Source organism: Mus musculus, chromosome 14 (assembly GCF_000001635.26).
Source record: "Mus musculus strain C57BL/6J chromosome 14, GRCm38.p6 C57BL/6J".
NCBI classification, from domain to species: Eukaryota; Metazoa; Chordata; class Mammalia; order Rodentia; family Muridae; genus Mus; species Mus musculus.
Window position 1 is genome coordinate 20,382,740 of NC_000080.6, and position 22,196 is coordinate 20,404,935.

Here is a 22,196-nt window from a genome sequence, read left to right on the forward strand (position 1 = left end):
GTGAACTGTGTAAACATGGTTTTTAATGTCTTGGTGAATACACACTTCTCAGTACTTAGAGACCATATCCAACTTTAACATCCAACTACTACTTTATGTAAAAGTCCACGGCATGTGATGTTTTATTATCAAATATAGACTATTTACTGTTATTCTGTGCAATTCTGTATCCGACAGGTCCTCAGTCACATGGGTCTACAAAACCTCAGAGCAGAGGTGGACCCATCTCTAGAACCAGGCAATGACCACAGGGCAAGTGAGAACCTGCAAGGTTGCAGCAGACTTGGGAGCACATGGAGGCTTTTCATGCCCCAGCATTCAGGCACCGGATGATGCACAGCTCCTGCAAACAGCAGCTTGGTCCGTCAAGTTATCTTGGTACAAGTGTCCGAGAAATACTACAGAGTATCTGCCAAAGACTGCACTGGTAACTAACTGTTCTGCATGCAGTTACTGTCTTCTTTCAGCTTTAGTTAACCTACTCCATGGGGCAGTAAAGATTGTACCCAAAGACTTGACAATGGAAAACCACCCCAAATCACTGCTCATGTTGTCTGTAACTAATCACCAGTTCAATTCTTGTACAATTCAGTGAGATTACATACACACAAATGATTCAGATCACTGGGTTCAGAATATTTCTGTTTATATTGATTCCTGGAGAACTGCACTCAGTTTTAACATATTTTTAGGAGAAAGTGCTGCCAACAATCTGATATATTCATCAAATAAATGTCATTCCTAAACTTTAAGTTCTTTATTACATTTTAGATGTATTTTTGTGTGTATGAATGGCGGGGAGGAGTATAGTCAGTGCTGAACTAAGATCATCGAACTTGGCGGGGTGGGAATGGGATCGGTGCCTTTATCTGATGAACAACCTTGCTAGCCAAGCCTTTTCGTTAAAAAGCAGAATGAATTAAGACCTAACTAAAGGTGTCAACACTGGTGTAAACTAATGTTTCTTCCCTAGATCAGCCTCACATCAGGTTTGTGTGCTCATGTTTGCAATTGTGTGTGCGTGCATGTATAGGCCAGAGATCACTGGGTGCCCTTCCTAATTGTTTCTCATGTTTTGAGATAGGATCTCTCACTGAACTTGGAGATCCTCATTTGTGCGCAAAGACAGGTTTGTTTTGCTTTGTCAGTGGTATGAACTCGGTCTTCATACTTGTAAGCACTTCACTGAGCCAGTTTTCCATTCAAAGAGCAGTGGAACTGGAGGGCTTCCTCTAGTAGCACCAACAGCTCCTCAAGCGCTGGGAACGCAGCAGTGGTGTTAACTGTGGCTTGAGTCTGTCTTATTAAAATGCCACTATTGCCTTAATTATCACACCACTTTGACATTACTGATTTTCAAAGTGGCTAAATTCAAATGGTTGTCCACTGAAGGTGACTTAAACCATTCCAAGTTCTTATGCCATGAAATAGATGTTTCAAATAACCCACACTGAGTTATATATTAAATACTTCTATTGTACTTGTGATCACAAACTAAATGTGTGATGTGTCCACCTTAAATTATAATGCTCAATGGAAAGAGGCTTATTACTTGCACGATACAAATGAAGACTTGAACAGTCTTAACAAATATACCACATACTATAGTGAACAGTTATCAACTCAAGATGTAATGAGCATCTTTCTCAGAAGTCTGTACAATGAATACACTGTTATCAGATCTACATTCGTGGCCTTTCTGAGCAGCTATGACTCAGAGTACCCTCAGGTCATTAGCCTAGTTCCTTACCCTTTTGTGTATGTGTCCCCTTAAAGCTAGTTAGTATTCATCTTCAAAAAACCTGATTATAGTTTACATAGCAAATCGCAGGCTAGCTAGAGCTACATAGAGAGACTCATCTGAAGCCACACAAAACAGTTCAAAACACATAAAAATCCTGCTGTACTTAATAAATGCAATTTAATGAATTTGGCTCTCACTCTTGTAGATAAAAAGTTCAAAAGAGGCCAGTGAAATGCCTAAGCCTGTGACCTGCAAAGACAGGATGTGTGCCAAAGCCAGCCTGTCTGTTACAATGCTGACTAGGTTACTTAAGTCCTTTAAATAAAACACTTTATCTTCATAGACCAATGGAGTCATTTAAATAATCCACCAGACCTTTGTCATTTCTTCTTTATTTAGCATATACAGTCTTATGAAAAGTTTGCAATAATATGAACACTGACGTCTCCTACTGCAAGGACAGAAGACAAAACCTAACAGTAGACCAAGAAAAGAAGATCCGTGTAGGATTAAGACCCAAAAGCACGGTAGCATTTATTTAGAAGTCAGCGGTTCAGCAAGTGTTCTGAGGATGTTCTCCATAGGTGGAGTGTTTCTCGTCAGTGCATGCACAGCAGCAAGAGAAACTAATATTCTAAATAGGGGCCCACAAAAGCAAATGTCAGACCCACCCTCCCAACTATCACCACTACACATCCTTCACATGAAACCCTCACACAGTGTTAGGCGAATTCTAGAAACTACTAAGATCAGGTCGATGAACCCTGCTCGGCTTAGGCGGGACAGACAACTCCTCTCAAAGGTTACATTAATGGCTGTCATCATTTTGTCTACACTGTACCACTGACACATAAGGACTCAGGAAGAGAAAAACTCCATCATTTCTTTTCCTTCTTGAGTGCTGTTCTTTTCCCTCCTTTGGAAGGTTTGCAGTATTTTGCTTCCATTTGAGCCAGAAAACTGTCCATTTCCTTTTGCCGATCCTTTTGTCTGCTCTGTTTGAGAAGTTAAAATATAGCTTTCAATATGCAACACTGAGACAAAGCATTTCATCATTAGGAGGGGTTGGAGTAAAGCACCCCAGTGACTAACAATGGCTACGGGCTTCCTCTGTGGTGGTGACAGCTGTACAGCTTGGAGCGGGGGTGGCAATTCTCTGACTTGTACATTCTCAAACCCCAAAAAGATGCTATAAATTATGTGTAAGTGTACCTTAAAGGAAAAACAAAGCAAAAACAAAAAAATCCTGAAATACATTCCAAACAGTGTACAAATAACTGTGAGAGGGGCCTGTGAGGGGAGCCTGCCACCTTTACCTGGATGAGTGCTTTCAAGTTATCCACTCCTTCTTCCAGTCCCAGCTCCTTTCTGCTCAACTCTGCTTCTTTAGCCTCTTCCTGAGCCTAGACAGAAGCTTTTATCAGACTCCATGGCAATCAAGAAGTAAGAAATACGTTTTTTCTACCCCTTAAAGACAACATTAGCCCCTTCCTAGAGCTGGAGGTCTAGGAACTGCTCATGGAAGCAGTCTTACTCCAGGAAGTCCTTCTATGTTATCCCCATTCTACTTCCTAAATCTAGAGCACAAGTACGTCAGCATCTCAAACCATATGATGACACAAAGGAACCTACTAGGGGACCCAAAGGGTCACATAGCCAAGGACAGCGTCAAAACGGATGCCAGGTACCAGGCACTTCAGGATCTTCATCTGAAACCCCATTTTGTACACAGCAGCCTAGTGAGCTGCAATGATTTAAAGGCTTTCTCTGGAGCTGGATAGCTGGCCCAGCTGTTAGCACTTCTTGCTCTTCCAGAGGCCATGCGCAGCATCCACACCAGGTTGTCTGTCACTCTAGCTCCAGGGAATCAACAGCTCTGAGGGCACCCACACTCATGCACTCACAAACGCAGGCACAAACACATGCAAATACACACAACACAAATTTAAAATGTTTTCTGAGTAGTCAGAAAAAAACATTAGCAAACTCAGTTTTAGCCTTTCTTTACCTGATTTCAAAGCTATCTTCATTTAACAAAATTTGCCAAAATACCACAACAGCTAACAGCAAGAACTGTGAGGCCCTAACTCATTGTAAAAATTTCCAAATCACCACTGGGAATAAGGATAAATTGGGATCTTGTTATTCCAGAACAAAAAACAAGTTTTGTTCTATTATCGTCTCTTAAAATTCAGCATTCCTCAATCCCTTTACACAGCTTTCAAACTGTCATTTCCCCTCTAACTCCAAGTTTCTCAAACCAAAATCCTGATCTAATACAGCTGTTCTGTTTTACATGCGAAAATGATTAGCAAGCAACAGCTGTGACTCCAAGCCATGAAAAAGGCATAGCAGTCTCTTCTCTGTAAAGCAGGCCCTTAAACTCACCCCAAACACTAAAGTTAGTTTTTCTCTCTGCATGTTCTTGTACTAAAAGCTCCAGGTCTTTGCCCATCCACTTGAGCCACACAAAAGACAACTCAAGTACCCACCAGACACCTAACATCTTAAATTGCCAGCTCTCCAGTCAGCTCCAATCGTGAAAGCCAAGACGAAGCAACCATTGCTTTACCAGCAGTCTGGGGTAACTTTCCCAAAGAGCGTAAGCAGGGTTGTTTGCTTCCTTCAACTCCTCAGCTAACATCCCCACTCTTCCTGGTTAGACAGGGATGAAGGGATGAAGAATCAACCGCAAGTCCCAATCCTCAAGTGTAGGCAATTGTGTTCCTCAGAGTGGGGACAGGAGAGACCACCCAGTGGTTACATGGAAACCGGAGGTGTCAAATCTTTGGGAGCTGGAGTTACAGACGGTTGTGAGCCACAACACCCAACCTTGGTCCTGAAAGTTGAACTTGGGTCTCTGTAAGAGGAGTACATGCCCACTGAGCCATCTCTCCATCCCCTTGTGTGTGTGTGTGTGTGTGTGTGTGTGTGAAATAACTATATGTATTTACAGAATTTTTTTTAATTTTTGTTTTCTCCCCCTCTTCTGGGCAGTTTTGGAGAATTAGGGACCTCCCACGTACTAGACAACCAATGCAGCACGGATCCACACAGCGCAGCCTGACCTCAAAAGTGGCAATCCTCAGTTAGCTTCCTCAGTGCTCAAGTACTGGGAGCACCACCCCGCCATTCTACATGTTTAACAGCACACAATCACTGCCATCTTCTACCTGTTCAATAACCACACAAGGCCCACAGCCTTGTAACCAGGCTCCATACAGCAAAGCTACAAGGACTGCCTCGTGTGAAAAGTTTTTCAGAATCACTTGAGGGTGACTTCAAACAGTCCATAAAGTGGAATCATTTTCAGCACAACATACCAAAGTAATCAGGGCTTTCTTCCTGGTCATCTAGTTAGATCAATGCTGCAGGTCAAGCAGTCATATCGCAGCAGTCTATTTCCGTCGCTGTGAATACAGCGAGACCCTTTTTTGAAGCAGCTGAGATGTGCTAGGAACAACACTACTTACCCTCCTTTTCCTTGCATTCATCTTTTGTTTAGACTCTTTGACGAAGGCGCTGTAGGCTGGAATCTCTTTGGATTCAATAGCTTTTTGAATGATGTTTCTTATCCTGGGTTCATCTGTGTACTGTACACAAAGTACAGACTCCATGATCTGGTCCATGTCGCCCTTGAAGTCCAGATAGGCCTGCTTAATATCGTTTAGCTCTTCTTCGGAGCCTTTGTATGTCTTTTCAAAAGCTTGGATATCCTCTAGCGATATCTAATAACAAAGAAGATTGCTTTAACTTCGCGAATTGTTCTTGTGGACTGAATGATGAGAATTAGTCAAAGCCACTAAAGCTCTTTACCTTTTTAAAGAGTAATCTCCAATATGCATCCCAGTCCCGGTCTTGGTTGAGGCCAGCAGAGTCTTCGTCCACTGTCCCCTGTTCATCGTACACTGCTTTCTGTTCCTTGTCACTCAGAACCGCGTAGACTCTTCCCAAGATCTGTAAGCAGAGTATCCAAAAGTCATCCTGAACCTCCCACCGAAACAGGGCAGCTAGAAAAGCTGAAAAATGCCAGGCCGAGGATCAGCAGTGCGCTGTCCTAGGAGCAGGGGCCCCGCGAGAGCACAAGTCCGGGCAGCAGTCCGAACGCGGGCCCACAAACCTGGAAGCGGCGGGTGGCGTCCTCTTTCTGGTCCTCCTCTACTCGGTCGGGGTGCACTTGCAGGGACACTTTGTGGTAGCCGCGTCGGACCTCGCCGTCCGAAGCCTCGCGCCGCACGCCCAGCACTTGGTAGAGGTCGGCGGTGCCAAACACCTGCTCGCACAGCTCCAGCAGCCCCATGCCAGGGAAGAGGCTGCTCCGCGAACCCGGGGAAGCTGTAGCCACAGCCGCTCTGCTGGACAGCGGACCGCCGGCCGCCTTTTCCCGCCCAAATAACTCTGGGCGCCTGCGTCACAGGAGAAGCGCCGGGGGCGGGGCCAGCCGCACTTTACGGCAGCCGCAAAGCAGCCTCGCTCTCGCCCGCGAAGTAAAATGAGACGGCGGTGGCGTCTTCTGGAGAGGAGGCACGCCCCACCCGGTGCCAGCCACTACTGCGCTTCCTCCCAGTTCCCTGCACAGCTCAATGATACATGAGAGTACGGTACAAGACACAACGAAAGTTTTCCGAATAGAGAGCGGATGCTCGGGCTGGAGAGGATGCTCAGCGGGTTGGAGGGCATGCCGCCATACCTGACGACCTCTGGGACCCATACAGTGGCAGGAGAGAACATACTCTGTCAAGTTGTCTTTTGGCCTACACACACACAAACACACACAATCATACACAATCATACAAAATAAGGAAAACTGGGAAACTTGACATGTTCAACCCAAAGGTTAATGTGTTTTTTAAGGTGATACTCAGAGTACAACTATAGGCTTAGATGACTTCATCTGGGATGAATCCCTCAGTCCATGCAGGAATAGCCTGTATCAATCAAAATACACAAAGCACAACTTTTAAGAATGCCTTTTATCTCAAAGGATGTGTATCTTTGGCAGCACAGAATCAGCGCCACTCACCTGCTGCAGTCACCTCACACAGCAATGGAAACTAATTGCACTGACCCACCCATCCTATCATTTTAAATAGTTCAGTGCTTCTTCGGCTTTTCCCCTCCTCGGATCTAAAAATCAAGGCCAACTAAACTTAGTTCCTCTCTTACCTACTTTCAAAGTTCCTTCATGCCCAGTGAAGGAAAACCAGCAGCCACACTGGATGGAGAGCAACCTCTGAATGTACATAAGTAACTATTCTCAGAATCCAGATAAAACAGGCCAGAGCACTACATTCCTAAAGAATGTAGCCTTACTCTAGAACTTAAAACCTACATTAACCAGCACGTAAAAGCAAACCTGTGATTCGTGTTTATAGCTGTAGAATCCCATGGTTCTGGGGCACTGTGAGGCAGACGGTGTGTTTGATTTCATACAGCCTGTCATTTACATACTGAACTCACAATACCTAAACACGACTCTATCATAGACTGTTCTGTGTATGCGTGCACATTCATGTGTTGGTTAGAGTGGGCATGTGCATGCTTTAACACATGGAGGTCAGATACCACCTTAGGTGTCAGTCTTCACTTCCTACCTCATTTGACACAAGATGTCTGTGTTGTTTCTCCACTGTGCATGCCAGCTTGCCCGTGTCTGAGGATTCCTTTGTCTCTCCACCGTCCCATGTCCCTGTAGGATGCTGCTATTGCAGACTCTTTGCTTCCTGTCTAACTAGTACATGGGGTCTAAGGATGTGAACTCAGTACCTCAGAGCTAAGGTAAAAATAAAGCGCTTTACGTCCTGAGCCATGTTCTAGGCTTCCCACTGGCATTTAAAGTGAGCTTTGGAATGGCTGTCTTATCATTTGTTTTTCCTTTCATATAGGCAACATTATATGTAGGAAAATACTTTGTAGGTAGACATACGGAGTTTGAATCCCAAGTTGTTCTCAAGTTATGTTTCCTACTCCTGAGCATAGCCTCCCTCATCTGTAACCGTGGATCTGACTGACCCACAGCTGTGATACAGAACACACAGCGACAGACTCTCAGCCTTTGGATGCACTTCCTTCTGATTACTCTTTAAAGGGTAGCGGAGGACGCCTTCATTCCCGCCACGCAGCAGACAGAGGCAGGTGGCCAGCCTGGCACACAAAGTCAGTTCTGTTCCGGAGAAACCAATCTCAGAAAAGAAAAACAAACAAAAGAAAACAATAAAAAAAAAAAAAAAGGTAAGGCTATTAAAGCCCCAACTTTTCCATCAGAGTCTTTGTATACATGAGCTCATGTGTCAAGGAAACAGACAATACACAAGGCGATTGTCTTCTTCACCTTTGGGATGATCCAAGTGGTTAAGGAAGCATTTGGGCCATGCATAGAAGCCCTCCCTGTAATCCTAGCACTCAGAGGACACTACAAGTTCAAGGTCAGGCTGGTGTATAGATTACATAAAACAAGCTCCACACCAGCCAGGGTTGCAGAGAAAAACCCTGTCTTAAAGAAAACATTTGAATGAGCCAAGAACACTCGGCTGAGGACTCTGAAGCAGGAACGTACTGGATACCAGCAAACTGTAAAGCTGCCCGTGTGACCAGGGCCTAACCCAAAGCCCAAACCTCCCTGTACCCCCTGCATGCCACAAGGTAAGGTAGGAAAGCCAAGCAGGTATCTACATCCAGCTCTAACATCAGACAAAAGAAACCTCTGTCTGACTCCTGCTCAGGCTATGCCAGAGGACCGTGACTTAGAAAACTCCATTTATTGATCCTTAAAACCCAACACAAAACTTTATGCACAAGTTTCACAGGCCCTTGACTTTGCGGCCACGGCAGTGTTCACTGAAGTCAGCTTGCTTCTGTCTCTTTGGCCTCTGACTCTGCTTTCTGAGACGCTAAGAGGACCTCTCGTGCTCTCCTCCTCCGTAGTCTCTCAGCATTGGTGATCATCATTGGATGAAGGGGGAAAAAGCCAGACAGACCTAAAAGCAACAGGATTCTCATTATAATGTAGCTCACATGTAGTTTCCCAAGAGTCTGCTTCCCAGAACTGAAACCCAACACCTGACCAACAGCATAGGCAAGAAATAGGCTCCTGGCTTGCTAAGCTCACTGTCTACTTCCTAACACCGTTCTCCTCACTAATAAACAAACAAACAAACAAACAAACTGACAGGCAGGTATCCACGACACAGTTGTCCCATTTTTTTTGCACAAAATCCCAGTCACTTGGAGTGTTCTAAAGGAGACCATAAAGGGGGTCTCCAGATTAAAAAACGGCAGTTACACTACTTCACCCTCCACTCCTGTCCAGAGCAGCTTGGATGGAATAGAAACCATTCTTCTTTTCCATCCTCACAGAGTTGACCACAGTATAACATCTGTTAAATTATCTAAGCTCAGGGCTGGTTTACCTAGAAGTTTCTCCATAGGCTTAGAGAGGTGAGCCCCACAGCCAATCCAATGCCGGATACGGTCCAGGTTGAGGGCAACTAGTTTTTCTCCGTGACTGTTGGGTAGTGGATCATAGGAGCCCAACTGCTCCACAAATCGGCCATCCCTGGGGCACTTGTTGTGAGCAGCCACAATGCGGTAAAAAGGCCGGTTGGTGCAGCCACCCAAAGCAAGGCGTATGGTTAGGTGGCCTCCGTGGTAGGCTTTGCAGAAAATGGTTGCTGTAGAGAAATAGTTCGTTAGGGTGCAAAAATGTTTAGTAGACTCAAAATATAAGGTAATATAAGGTAAAGGCACAATTCCTCCTTCTACTGCAATGTTCTCACTTCCAATCTATGCCCTGCCCCATCCAGCTTAGATACAATCGTGTGGGTGAAACTCCTCCTTAACCCCTCCAGACCAGACATACCTCCTTTTTTCCAAATCCACATAACACAGTCCTGCCGAGGTTGGGGTCCACTTTACCCTTGGAGACTCCATCTTGTAAATAGTCTCCACTTTGTACTAAGATAAATTCTAAGAAACAGCTGAATTCCCAGAAATGGCTTCTGGCCCCAGGCGCCCCATATGAACTTAGGCCACAATATCTCACCCTATGCCTTGTTGGTTAGCAACTAGTCCGGACTGAAACCAACCAGCCACTATATAGGCTCTGACTGGCTGGCCTCAATCCAGGCCAAGTTAAGAAGCCAACTGAGACCCTATAGGTGGAACAACAATATGAACTAACCAGTACCCAGGAGCTCTTGTCTCTAGCTGCATATGTATCAAAAGATGGCCTAGTCGGCCATCACTGGAAAGAGAGGCCCATTGGACTTGCAAACTTTATATGCCCCAGTACAGGGGTACGCCAGGGCCAAAAAGGGGGAGTGGGTGGGTAGGGGAGTGGGGGGTGGGTATGGGGGACTTTTGGGATAGCATAATGTAAATGAGGAAAATACCTAATAAAAAGTTTAAAAAAAAAAAAAAGCCAACTGAGGTACTTGACCGGTAGTAACCCACTTAAAATGACAGGTATGGAAAACCATGCATGTGGTCCCTAGCCCATCCAATTTGTGGTTTTTATGTTTTAAAAGGTTGTCCTGTCTTGCCCCACGCTGTCACGTTTTGGACCCCGAACCCAGCCGTCTCCCCGAAATATTAGCTTTTAAAATAAGCTTGCTGGTTTAAACTTGGTTTTCATATTGGATTATTTCCAAATTCTCGGACCCTAACACCATTTACTAAGCCATGACCTTGTCTTACCCTTAGGTGCCTCATCTGTAAAACGATTTCTACGATGTGTGGTAAAAAACTGAGACAGGCTGGGCGCGGTGGCGCACGCCTCTAATCACAGGGCCTTTGGGAGGCAGAGGCAAAGGTCTGTCTAGGAAGGAGTTCGAAGCCAGCCCGTCTTTACGCTGCGAGTTCCAGGCCAGCCAGAGCTACCCAGTGAGACCACTGCTAAAAGCGAGACGGACTGAGACGAAGCTCCGCTGGAAGGCGATGTGGCCGCGCCTAGCCCGGGTCGCCGCAGCCCACGCCCGCCCGGAAGCCCCGCGCACTCACTGAGCTGGACCATGGTGCCTGGGCGAGCGGCTCTCCAGCTGTCCCGCTGCACAGCCCCGCGGCACAGAGCCTGAAGCCCGGAAGAGCGCCCCCAAGCGGCCGGCGGGCACACGACGCGACGTCCGCACCACTCCAGAGCCGGAAAGCCCTCTGCGGAAGCCTCCGGCCGATCGGCCCGCCCCTTCCGCTTTCTCTTCCAATGCGCACGGGAGGGCAACCGAGCGCCGGGAGTGCCACAGGGCGCCGGTGACTGATCCTTGACTGCTACGGAAGAGGCGTGTCTGTAGGCGTGGGCTGCTGGCGGTCTTCAGCTGAGTGCCTGCGGCGTGCGGGAGACTTTCCTGTCCGCGGCGGTGCTGAGTTCCTTGCAGGCCGTTCCATCCTGCGACGGTTCCCCCGCCTCCGGAATATCCTCTGTTCTCTTACCCACTGTCAACTGTGTGTGACACAGCACAGTTGTATTCTGGTCCCACCTTTGAAGATGTTGCCTTAATTTCCAAGCCCCAGTAACATTGGTCCAGAACTTTGGCAATTGTGCACCTCCAGGGAATCTTACCAACAAGGTGATCAGATAAACTTTAAAAAGTAATTCTAATAGTCACACCATTATGCCAGATATCTACCCACAAATAGTGGCTATTAATTAGCTACATGTACATAAGAGCATATAAAATATAATGTGCTATACATACGACTCCAGAAACATGATAAATTTTGAGTTTGGGGTTTATATTTTTTTAATGTGAACTAAAGGGGTGGGGATGGGCAGGCTTCATCTGGTGACAGTTTGGAAAGGAAACGTGCTTGGGGCTCCATATTAAATATCCACTTGTAAGGCTGTCAGAAAGATGGATTTCCAAAACCAACCATTTCCTGTACAGTGTGGATTTCTTCAAGTAGAGCCTGGTCTTTCAGTTTCAGCTGCAGAAACAAGGCAGGGAAGAAGTTATGTCCAACACACCAGGTGACTTTGAAGACCCCTAATTTAAGAGGCTCCAGATTTGTGGGGACGGGATGGGCCTCTCCTGTATTCTCGACACCATGGAAGCTCTCAAAGAATTGGAATGTATTGGATCTTGGGTGGGAATTCATCAGGCACTGAGCGCTCTCATGGTCTGTACACTCTCAGAATGGCAATCAGCTGTCGCATACCTTTATTGTGTACTTATAAGCCTGCTCTGCTTCCAGTTGTCGTCCAACCTGAAAGAAGCAATTAACATCTTTCCTAGTAAAATGTGAATCGGAGGTTACTGACCACATCCATCTCAAGGAGGAACCGCCCAGAACATTCTCCTTGTCATCAGTAGAGACAAATCTGGAACTCTTCCAACTTCAGTTGCTGTGTGCTAACAGCCAGCTTACCTTTCTTTCTTAGTTGGGCCTTCACCTGACCCCTGAGAGGGCCTTGTGAAGGGACAATAAGAAACACTCACTTTCAGGCAGACCAGAGCCAGATAGGCCCACACTTCGGCGTTGCAGTTATTCAACGCGTTGGCTTCAGACAGAGCATCCTCAGCTTCCGTGAGCTCCTCCAGCTTGGCAGAGAGAGAGTTAGGAGATACAGTCCAAATTGGTTTCCACTTAAGCATAGTAGAGTTGTTAGAATTCCTTCTAGGCTCCACCCCACGGTTACCTGGCAATTGCCAGGTATGCCTAGTTTACTATGAAAGGAGCTCCTCTCTTTGCTCTCTCTCTCTCTCTCAATGATTCTGGCCTTCCCTCTTCTCCTCTTCTTCCCTCCCCGCCCCCCCCCCTTTCTCTGTCTCTACTACTTTCTCAACTCCCTTACACATGCCCTAAATAAACTCTATTCTATACTGTATCTGTTGTGTGGCTGGTCCCTCAGGGGGAAGGGGTGCCTCAGCATGGGCCCACAGAGGCAACCTCTCCCACCTCACTATACCACACCTCTACCAAAACATATCCTGGCCTCTTTTCTACTTCATAAAACACAACTAGAGTCAGCTTAGATGAATCTGCTATTCAACCAATAGATGTCCACGACCTATACCAGTGCTACTCAAAAAAAAAACAAAAACAAAAACAAAAAAAAACCTTCAAAATTCACCAGTGTTTCTGAATTCATATGTAGCATATACTTTATATGTCCTACATAATTATGTAACTATTAAAAAACATTATTTGTGGATGGATATATGGTAGGTATATATCTTTCCTCTCATTTTTTGTTTATTTTTGTTTTTTAAATTATTTAGAGACTGAGTGTTCCTGTTAGTGAAACTTATGGCTGGAAACTCAGGTATTTCAGGCTAGCCTTGAACTTGAAACTATCTTCCTTCCTCAGCTGATCAGGAATTGGGATTGTATTTATGAGCCCCCAGGCCAAGATTTTGTTTTCTGTTTGTTTTCTGTGTTAAAAGAACAGTGAGTTTCAAAGGCTGTGAAAATATGAAGCACAGCTTTCCAGCCATGTCCATGTTTTGACTCACACCTTAAGTTTTACAGACATGTATTCAGTCGACATACATTTGCTGAAGTGTACTCTGCTCAGCAATATACATGATACTAAGAATTAAAGTATGTATGTACATATACAGCCCCTGCCCTCAGAGACCTCACTGGTAGATAAATAAACAAATATAATGAAAAATCAAATACATAAACAGTTCTACAAAATAAATATTTCCAGAGCAAAAGTACACTTATGACCTAAAGGTGACACAAAGAAATAGTATCAGATCTACCCTAAGACTGAAGAAAAATGGCCTCAGAGAAGAAACATCACTAAAATGGACCATGAGGGGTAAGTTGGAGTTTGTTAGAGGCACAAGATCAAGAGGGATAAAGGTGTGGGGTGTGATGGAGCACACGCACAGAAAACAACTTTTTTTTCTTGAGACAGGATCTTACTGTAGCCCTGGCTGGCCTGGAACTTGCTGTATAGACCAGGCTGGCCTTGGCTTCATAGAGAACTACCTGGCCTCTGCCTCCTGATTGATGGGATCAAAGGCATGTTGACAGCTCTGAAGGTGGTATCCCCAGCCTCAGGCAGGGACTCTGTGAACATGACAGATGCCAATAACATCATGGTTTAGGTAGAAAATCCTGTGTCTGTCATCCCAGTTTTGGTAGGTAAGAGAGAGAGCTTGAGAGTTCATTGTTATCTGTGGTAGTGAGTTTGAGACCATCCTGGGTATGGGAGAACTCCATCTTTAGTACTAGGCAAGACAGGAATTATATTCAAGTCTGACCATGTTAAGGGATTTGCAGATGAGATGTCTCATGTCTAAAATTCACCTTGAAAGGCTCTAGCGAGAAACCCTGGGACAAAGATGAAGACAATGAGCATCTAAAGCTAATGACTGCCGAATCAGGGTGACAGTGATGGGAAGGCATTTTCTTCTCTTTACAACTAAGGACAATTTCAAACAGTCCTTGATTTAAAAAAAAAAAAAAAAAAAAAAAAGACTTAAAGAAAAACATTGACGCTACAGCTGCTTGTGTGGGCCTGGGAGCTACCCTCTGTCTCTCTACATCTCAGATTCCTCAGGCCAGGTTTTCATGGTTTTTTGTTTTGTTTTGTTTTGTTTTGTTTTTTTAAGATATTTTTAGTTTCCTAGTCCAGGTTTCTGTTCATGAACAATTTTGAAGTACAGTTTTTTCATTAGACCACTGCCATCCCACCATCCCCATAAGCCCCCACAATCCACTTGGAGGACCCCCGGGCCTCTGCTCTCTTACCCGGTAACAGGCAATCCCTAGTCCTAGCCAAGTGAGGCACGAAGGTGATCTCTTACAGGCATGCATGTACGTTCTCTTTGCGTTTTCATACTGGCAAAAGAAAGGAGCGATAAGCTTAAATACCATGTTGTTAGGGTAACTGTGAGCTTCTTGGCAGTTTTGCTTCAGAATAGTCTGGAACACAGTGAGTCCTTGGATGATATTTCCATGAATACTTCAAAGGAGCCGTTGCAAGAGGGTGGGGAGGGGTGAGGAAGCCAAATGATAGGTCGCGTTTCACCTGGGAACAGATCCAAGGATTCAGGAGGGACTCACACAGGACATTTTTGGGCAAGCACAGTGGTTATTTGAATTCTGTCTAGACTGTGCGGAGTAGATCTTTTCACTTAGAAGTGGCACCATGTGGTGGGGATGGCAGACACCGAGTCTTTGGTCCCTCTGAGAACCTGTTTCCCTAGCAGACGTCTTAATGGTACCACAGAAGATATTTGGAGAAATTCAAAAGTCACTTTCATCCAGATGCAATGCCTACATCTCTAGCTGCCCAGCTTCTAAGAGTTGAGGCGAGAGGATTTTGAGTCCAGAAGTTCAAAGACAGTCTTATAATAAGTTACCGTTTCTTTCCTTTTAGTGTGGGTGAGGATAAGACAACATCTCATAGCCCAGACTGACCACAGAATTGCTGTGTGGCCCAGGATGACCTTAGCCAGCTGATTCTCCAAGCTCTGTCTCCTGGAAGCAGGAACTACAGGATGTGCTGCCACACCCAGTTTTATGTGGTGCTGGGGACTGAGCCCAGGGCCGCTTTCACGAGAGACATCCCTTCAACCAACTGCACTGTGTCTCTAGCCCGGCTTGTCTAAGACAAGAGCCTAGTATTTTCCCCAGGTTGGCTTATAAGTTCTGAGCTCAAGCCATCTTGTGACCTAAGCCCCTTGAGGGCTGGGATCATGCACTGCCACCCTCAGCAAGACCCTGTCTCTTTCCAAAACAAAACTTCCAAAACAAGTAAGACTTGGAGGCTCTTTCTCCTCTTGTACCTACAGCTGACCTTGAGCATTCAGCCTAGAAACTGGTTGCCTAGTAACCACAGGTCAGTAGTGCCTTGAAGATGGCAGCTTGTACTGACGCTAGAAAGAAAATCCTTTACTTCACTGCAGTCGGGCTCTGATTTCTGTCAGACCTGGATTAGCCTTCCCATGCACATGGTCGTACATTGTGACTCCATGTTCCTGTTGGATAAGGTTCTAAATACAAAACTGGCACTTATGGGTGAAGAAGGGAAAGGAGACAGAGACAAAGTCAGGGAGTCAAAATGCCTGTGGCAGAACAGTGGCAACTCTTAGGTGAGTCCAAGTGACTTGTTCTTCTATTGCGTACTCTCATGGCTTTGCTGTTGGTATAGTGTCATGACCATGTGGCCCTTTTTAGGATGGCTGTGACACAGGAAGAGTCAAGGAAACACGAGAAGGAAAGCAACGTCCCTGTCTGGGAATCTGCCTGGAAGTCAAAAACTTCAACTCAGCTGCTGAAATTGGAACCACCCCTGGAGATAGCGCTTGTCTCCTTAGAGACAAGCAAGGGTAGTGGTGTTTGCTTAGGACCAGAAGGGGCTGGCATTTGCTTAGGACGCGGAGGGGCTGCAGTTTAACTGCATAGCCACTCCTGTCTTACCCCCAACCCCAAAAGATGTTCCTCATGAAACCTTGGCAATTTCATTTAATAGAGGAAATCCTTAAAAAAAAAAATGTGCCTTATTTTTAATCACATGTATGTGTATCTGCTTTCGTGTGCCAGCAAGGCCTGTGCAGGCTGGAGATGTCAGATCCCTGCAACGGGAGTTCTGGGCAGTTTGGAGCCACCTGGTGGGGGTGCCAGAAATACACTCTTTGGCTGCTGCTGCAACTTTGGTTTTTCGTTCATTTGTTGAGACCTGGTTTCTCTCTAGAGTCCTGCCTATTCCGGAGCTTGTTCTGTAGATCAGGTTGGCCTTGAACTCACAAAGATTCTCCTGCCTCTGTGTCCCAAGTGGTGGGACCACTGCTCAGCTAAAGATTTCTTTTACAAAGATTTATTTACACGTATGGGTATATGCCATGTATGTGCTGGTTCCTGGAGGCACCTCCAGACGGACTCAGATCCCCTGAAGTCGGAGTTGCAGATGGTTGTGAGCTGCCTGGTGTAGGTGCTGGGATCAGAGTGCCCTGGTAGATGTTTGTGAGCTATTATAGAAGTACTGGGATCCAACCCGGGTTCCTTTGCAAGAGGTTACCCATGGATGCGTATATAGCACGTGTTAACCACTCAGCCACTGAGCCACCTCTCCAGCCCCACAACTCACAATGTTCACTTAAATTTTGAATTCATGATCTTCAAAAACTTGCTGTACTGGCTAGTTTTGTGTCAACTTGACACAGCTGGAGTTATCCCAGAGAAAGGAGTTTCAGTTGGGGAAAATGCCTCCATGAGAGATCCAGCTGTGGGGCATTTTCTCAATTAGTGATCAAGGGGGAAAGGCCCCTTGTGGGTGGGATCATCTCTGGGCTGGCAGTCTTGGATTCTATAACAGAGCAGGCTGAGCAAGCCAGGGGAAGCAAGCCAGTAAAGAACATCCCTCCATGGCCTCTGCATCAGCTCCTGCTTTCTGACCTGCTTGAGTTCCAGACCTGACTTCCTTGCTGATGAACAGCAGTATGGAAGTGTAAGCTGAATAAACCCTTTCCTCCCCAACTTGCTTCTTGGTCATGATGTTTGTGCAGGAATAGAAACCCTGACTAAGACACTTGCTTAATCATTAAAACTTTTTAATGAGAGCCCAGACTCATACATGTGGATGTTGTGAGGACATCTAGAATGCACTCTGGAGAAGGCCATCCGCATTTGGGATGTCTCCTCCCCAAATCACATTTAACTAAAGGGTATGCTATTCTGTGTTTCTATCTAATAAACTCCAGAACTCTGCTTCATCCTGACTTGTCCTGAATTCTTTTCTGCAGTACAGCCATGGATGTGGTTGTACCTAAGGTGTAAGTCTGATAAGTGGCTCTGAGGTGTGGCAGGACCCAGGCTGGAAGCTCCTGAGGTTACTGTAGGTGGCAGTGTTGAGCTACTTCCCTCTGTAGCCTCTGCCAGGTCCTGGACCATGGATCAGAACCTTCTCTTTCTTTCCCTTACCTCTTTCTCTTCCAAGTAGATGTGTCCCAGGCGTAGGAAGATGAAGTGCATCTCAGAAGCATCAACTACAAAACTAATAGTTCTCTCATAGCATTCTTTGGCCTCAGCATGGTTTCCACTCAGGAAGTAGAGATGGCCCTTCACACCCCAGACATTAGGGTTCTGAGGAAACAAAGAACACGCAGGGTGATGTGGCAGTTAAGTCCCTAATGAATTTTGTTAAACATTTAATACATTTCCTCCCCTTTTTCCCCCTAAGAGCACGCATACGGAGAGAGCCGTTCTAGTCACATGGGTGGGCATGCTCTCATTCTTGTATTCCTCAGAAGCCATTTTGTCTTTGGGGTGAATGTTGAGATAAACACTCAGCGATCATCCGTATGATGCTATTAGAAGCAAAGAAAAGTCTAGAAACTTGAAATAACGAGCAACTCCTGATAAATGACTGCCTATCCCTTACCTTTTATAGAACTCATGATTACTAACAAAAGCCAAATGCACACATAAATATTACCCACACAGGCTAGCAGTCTCTGAGATGTGGCACCACTGATCTATTGACTATTTCCAGACAGAGGATCATGAAGCTGCCCATGCTACCTTCCAGCTCTTGGGCTCGCTCGCCTAGGCAGCTGAGACATGCTATTGTGTTCCGCTTTCATCTCTGCTTTAGCAAAGACCGTTCACCCCTTCTTGTTCCCATTCAAGAGGCTTTCTCTAGGAAAATCAGTACCAGGTAGTCCATCTGTGCTGCTTGCTGCAGGTACTCCTCTGTCTTGGCAAAGTCCTTCTTGAGAAGATGTGTCTGGGCCAGAACCAGATAATACTCACAACTGGGTCCTCCTTGGGGGCACAGCAGCTCATGTGCCAGCACTCTGTGCACAAACTGCAAGGAAACCCAGGGATAAAGAACATAAGAATGACTGCACTGTGCTAGCTGAATAGCTTTTAGGGTGGAGAGAGTGTGGCTCTGATGGCCACAGTGAGGGACGTCTTATAGGGGAGAATGAACATCTGCAGGGGTACAGGGACAAGGGAAGCCACAAGCTACGCAGTCAGCAAACACCAACACTTCCAATGCAGCACTGCATGGTGCAGGCCTTGTGACCATGAGCTTGAGATTCAGACTGCTCTTATGAGGTTGTTCAGGCAAAGGCACTTCGTCAACCCCCCTGCTTACACTTGACGGAACATTTCCAAACAGTTGACATTTTAAGGAAACTCATAATGAAACAATCCCTGCCTCTCTAATGAGCTAAGACTTGGGATTTCACAAACAGACATTGCTGCTTTTGCCATAGCACTACACATTTATGTTAGTTAGTACCAGTGCATCGGAGGCTCTTTATCCCCACCCCCTTAAAAGACCTGCAAATCTGGTGCAGTTGCACGTGCCTGTGACACCCCCCACCCTCAGCTTTTGCAGTACATTCTAGTCTTAGTCTGCGATACGGAACCCTTATGCACACCTTCCCAGGAAACTACCCTAGCAAGACTGTTCTCTCTACCTGCCTCATGGCACTGACCCAGGGAGGTGCATGTATTCACTGTTGGGAAGAGTTCATGTCTAATGTGATCCAATCCCACCCAGTTCATAATCCTTGAGATTGCATGCCCTCAAGTGAGATACATATTTGTAAGATCGGAGTCAACTCTACCAGGTCCCCCTCCCTCCCACCACTTGCTCATGGTACCCCTCGTGTAGGCACGTGCTTATTAGATGGACTTCTTTTCTGGGAAAAAGACTGCTCCCAGATGCTCTGCCTGTGATTATGTGTGTCAGTATATTTGGAAACAGTCATATTCTTTAGCCCAGTTCAAAACAATTTTTATGTTTATTTGTGTTTGTATGTGTGTGTATGTTTGTAGGGATAAGGCGGGTAGCACACAGATACCACATTGTCCATTTGGAGGCAAGAGAATAACTTAGACAAGAGTTAGTTCTCTTCTTCCACCATATGGGTTCCAGGAATCAAACTCAACTCATGAGACTTGGTGTCCCTTTTCCCACTAAGCCGTCTTGCCAGACCTATATTCTAGTTTTATGATTAAAATCACTCAATATTTTAAGCCCTTCTCACATGGCACTGTGAATCTGCTTTCAGTTGGTCAGAACACTGTAGGGAAAGGGAGCATGATCACATGCTTAGGACTCCCGACCTCATGAGGCTCTAAAGAAAAGACCCAGGGGCTGGCAAGATGGCCCAGTGGGTAAAGGTACTTGCTACCAAGCCAAATGACCTCACTTTGATCCCCAAAACCCACATGGTGGGAGGAGAAGACTGACTTATGTAAGTTACCCTTTGACCTCACACGCGTGTGCCTCCTCATAAATAAGTAAATGTAAAAATATTCTAAACAAAAAAGACGTCAGGCTACAGTCACACTTAGAGTCTGGCTTTGTTCTGCTGGCCTTCTGTGGGGAGCAAACTTCTCAGTGTGGGCTGCTGATAGCGCCTCCGGAGGTGTCAGTGTTCTGATATTCCTTACATTTGGAAAAAAAAACAAACCCAAAAAGAACATCTGGAGAGGTAGTAATAGAGCTCTGTGGTGGACTCCCAGCTTAGGAGGTCCCAAGCCCAACCCCCAGCACTGAAAACATATGTTTGGTTTCTGCTGCACATACATTTAAGTTCACACAACACTGCTGTGGATAGAATACATAGTTCACTGAACCCCTCCGTCTACGTGTCAGTTCCTAAACATTCCGACCTGTACAGCGTTGACCTTCATCAAGAAGCGAATGGTTTCCATGAAGATCGTCACAGGAGGCTGGGCAATAACGTGCTGGGTAGGAGGGGAAAAGGCTGATGAATCTTGGCATTTTGATATATCTGGAAATAGATCAACAGACCAGATGCAAGTAAGAAATGTCAGAGACCCAGTCATATTAAAAAGGGAGGGAGACAATTCTGACCTCAGATAAGATAAAAACCAGCATCTGGAAAGCAATAGACCATTTCTAGTTATGATGCAGAAAGTGGTCTCACAGGCCCTCAAGTCAGATGCACTGGGAGTCTAAGGCAAATCACAACTAAATGAAAGGGCTTTTGAAACTACTCCAAAAGGGCCTGGAGTCAGTCAGGAAAGGCCTGAGTTCTGACCTTTATTACACACGCACACGCACACGGGCACACGAGCACACGCACACGGGCACATGGGTACACACGCACATGGGCACACGGGCACACGCACACGGGCACACGGGCAGGTGGAGGTATGTCACTGAATCCCAACCTCTGGCCACACAAGGCCATGTGGGTCCCTGTGCTTACTGGACAACCAGGACAGCTGGAACATGGTGTCAGAAAACAAGGTGAAGAGTGACTAAGGAAGATACCTGGTGTTGGCCTCTGGACCCCACATGCTCATGCATGTACACATGTCACACACACACACACACACACACACACACACACACACACACACTTAACCAATTAATTTAAAGACGTTTTTAGACCTTCTTGGGTTTGAAACACAATGTACAGATATTCTGAAAATGAAGACTCATTGGAAAAATTATAGTTCTGTTAGCTCTTGTGTGAACAAAATTAAAATCTATACTTCTCAGAGGAGTCCCAGCACGGAGTTTAGCGTTCAGATCCTAGATTAATATGAAGTGTGGTCAGTATAACTTCGAATACTTCAGGACCTACACACACACACTATAGTCCTATGTCTTTCTGCTCTCCTGGTCGGGTTTTGTTCCTCTTTCCAGGGGAAACACTGACTCCTGCTCACCTTTCTTTGACGTCAGCTCCTTTAACAGTGCATTGGATGATCTCTGGACCAGGGAAGGCTCCAGAGGCTGCCCAGTGGCCATTGGCTCCTGTGACTCAGACTGGGCCTTAGGCGATTCTTCCAAAAACTCGTCTAGACTGGACAAAGCAGTGTTTGGTCCTAAACAGATTAGATTCTAATGAAAAGGAGTTTCCTCTTTCTGGCACTGAAAAGTTACAGGAGAGAAGACGTGCAAACAATAAGACATACATCCCGGAACACTGAAGGAACAGGCTAGAGGGTGGGCATCGTGAATAAGGAGGACCTTCATCCCTTCGAGCCCACGCCCTCAGTCTCAGACGTAGTGACGTCACACGGCAGACAATGGAACTAAATGTATAAGATGCGGGAAGGCAGGGACTGGGAGGTAAAGGTAAGAGGGAAACAAGGCACATCCCACTTTGAAGAGAGGGGGAAAGACAGAGATAAAAAGTAAGACAACAGAAAGAACCTTGGGGCTGAGGATGCAGTTCCATGTTGGTGTGAGGACTCAGCTGGTGTGAGCTCTGGGGTCTCATCCCTAAATAACAACAAAGAAAAACCTCTTAGTCATTTCTTAAAAGAAGGAAAGAAACCCAGTAACTTCAGACACATGCGACTATGAAAGCTGAGGGATTGCACCAGAAATGGCAACGTGACAAAAGAAGACAAGCTAGAGAGAAAGGGGGACATTGCGACAATGTGGGGAGAATAGAAAGATAATGTGGGGGCTGGAGAAGCGGGTCTGGGGTTAGAACAAGCTCCAAGTGGACCCGAGCTTGGTTCCCAGCACCCACATCAGATGGCTCCCGGCTGCTGA

General features: G+C 45.9%; 4 protein-coding genes across 25 annotated transcripts in view; 1 reads left to right on the plus strand and 3 right to left on the minus strand.

Annotated features, from left to right (window-relative positions):
- Positions 1-752, plus strand: part of Fam149b (family with sequence similarity 149, member B) — a 35,334-nt gene extending 34,582 nt beyond the window's left edge. For all 18 annotated transcript variants that reach the window (XR_001781077.2, XR_001781074.1, XR_001781076.1 and 15 more), the window contains one exon: positions 178-752. Coding sequence is in view for 12 of the 18 variants with exons in the window: in NM_001024512.2 (NP_001019683.1) it covers positions 178-245 (68 nt within the window). In the remaining 6 variants the exon portion in view is untranslated. The remainder of the gene's footprint in view (positions 1-177) is intronic.
- A 1,146-nt stretch (positions 753-1,898) lies between these two features.
- Positions 1,899-6,171, minus strand: Dnajc9 (DnaJ heat shock protein family (Hsp40) member C9). Its single transcript, NM_134081.5, has 5 exons — positions 5,865-6,171; positions 5,561-5,701; positions 5,218-5,472; positions 3,061-3,147; positions 1,899-2,739 (listed from the first exon to the last, which is right to left on the minus strand). Exons 1-5 carry the CDS (start codon positions 6,042-6,044, stop codon positions 2,623-2,625), a joined length of 780 nt encoding a protein of 259 aa, NP_598842.1. The 5' UTR covers positions 6,045-6,171; the 3' UTR covers positions 1,899-2,622.
- A 2,311-nt stretch (positions 6,172-8,482) lies between these two features.
- On the minus strand, positions 8,483-10,895 carry Mrps16 (mitochondrial ribosomal protein S16). Of its 2 annotated transcripts, none has more exons than NR_155747.1 (3): positions 10,439-10,751; positions 9,154-9,414; positions 8,483-8,721 (listed from the first exon to the last, which is right to left on the minus strand). NR_155747.1 is itself a non-coding variant. In NM_025440.3 (3 exons), exons 1-3 carry the CDS (start codon positions 10,752-10,754, stop codon positions 8,588-8,590), a joined length of 408 nt encoding a protein of 135 aa, NP_079716.1. In that variant the 5' UTR covers positions 10,755-10,895; the 3' UTR covers positions 8,483-8,587. The 2 variants fall into 2 exon arrangements, 1 of the variants encoding a protein (NP_079716.1); NM_025440.3 differs by having other exon boundaries at positions 10,742-10,895.
- A 555-nt stretch (positions 10,896-11,450) lies between these two features.
- The window catches only part of Cfap70 (cilia and flagella associated protein 70), a 58,075-nt gene continuing 47,329 nt past the window's right edge, over positions 11,451-22,196 (minus strand). For 3 of the 4 annotated variants that reach the window (NM_029698.1, NM_001163638.1, NM_001163639.1), the window contains 9 exons: positions 21,849-21,917; positions 21,359-21,517; positions 20,330-20,451; positions 18,351-18,503; positions 17,618-17,779; positions 14,444-14,533; positions 12,175-12,276; positions 11,894-11,941; positions 11,451-11,662 (listed from right to left, as the gene is read on the minus strand). In NM_029698.1, coding sequence (NP_083974.1) covers positions 11,582-11,662; positions 11,894-11,941; positions 12,175-12,276; positions 14,444-14,533; positions 17,618-17,779; positions 18,351-18,503; positions 20,330-20,451; positions 21,359-21,517; positions 21,849-21,917 — 986 coding nt within the window. In that variant the 3' untranslated portion in view covers positions 11,451-11,581. Of the gene's footprint in view, positions 11,663-11,893; positions 11,942-12,174; positions 12,277-14,443; positions 14,534-14,566; positions 14,724-17,617; positions 17,780-18,350; positions 18,504-20,329; positions 20,452-21,358; positions 21,518-21,848; positions 21,918-22,196 lie in introns of those variants that run through there. The other variant, XM_006519684.1, reaches the window with a different exon arrangement.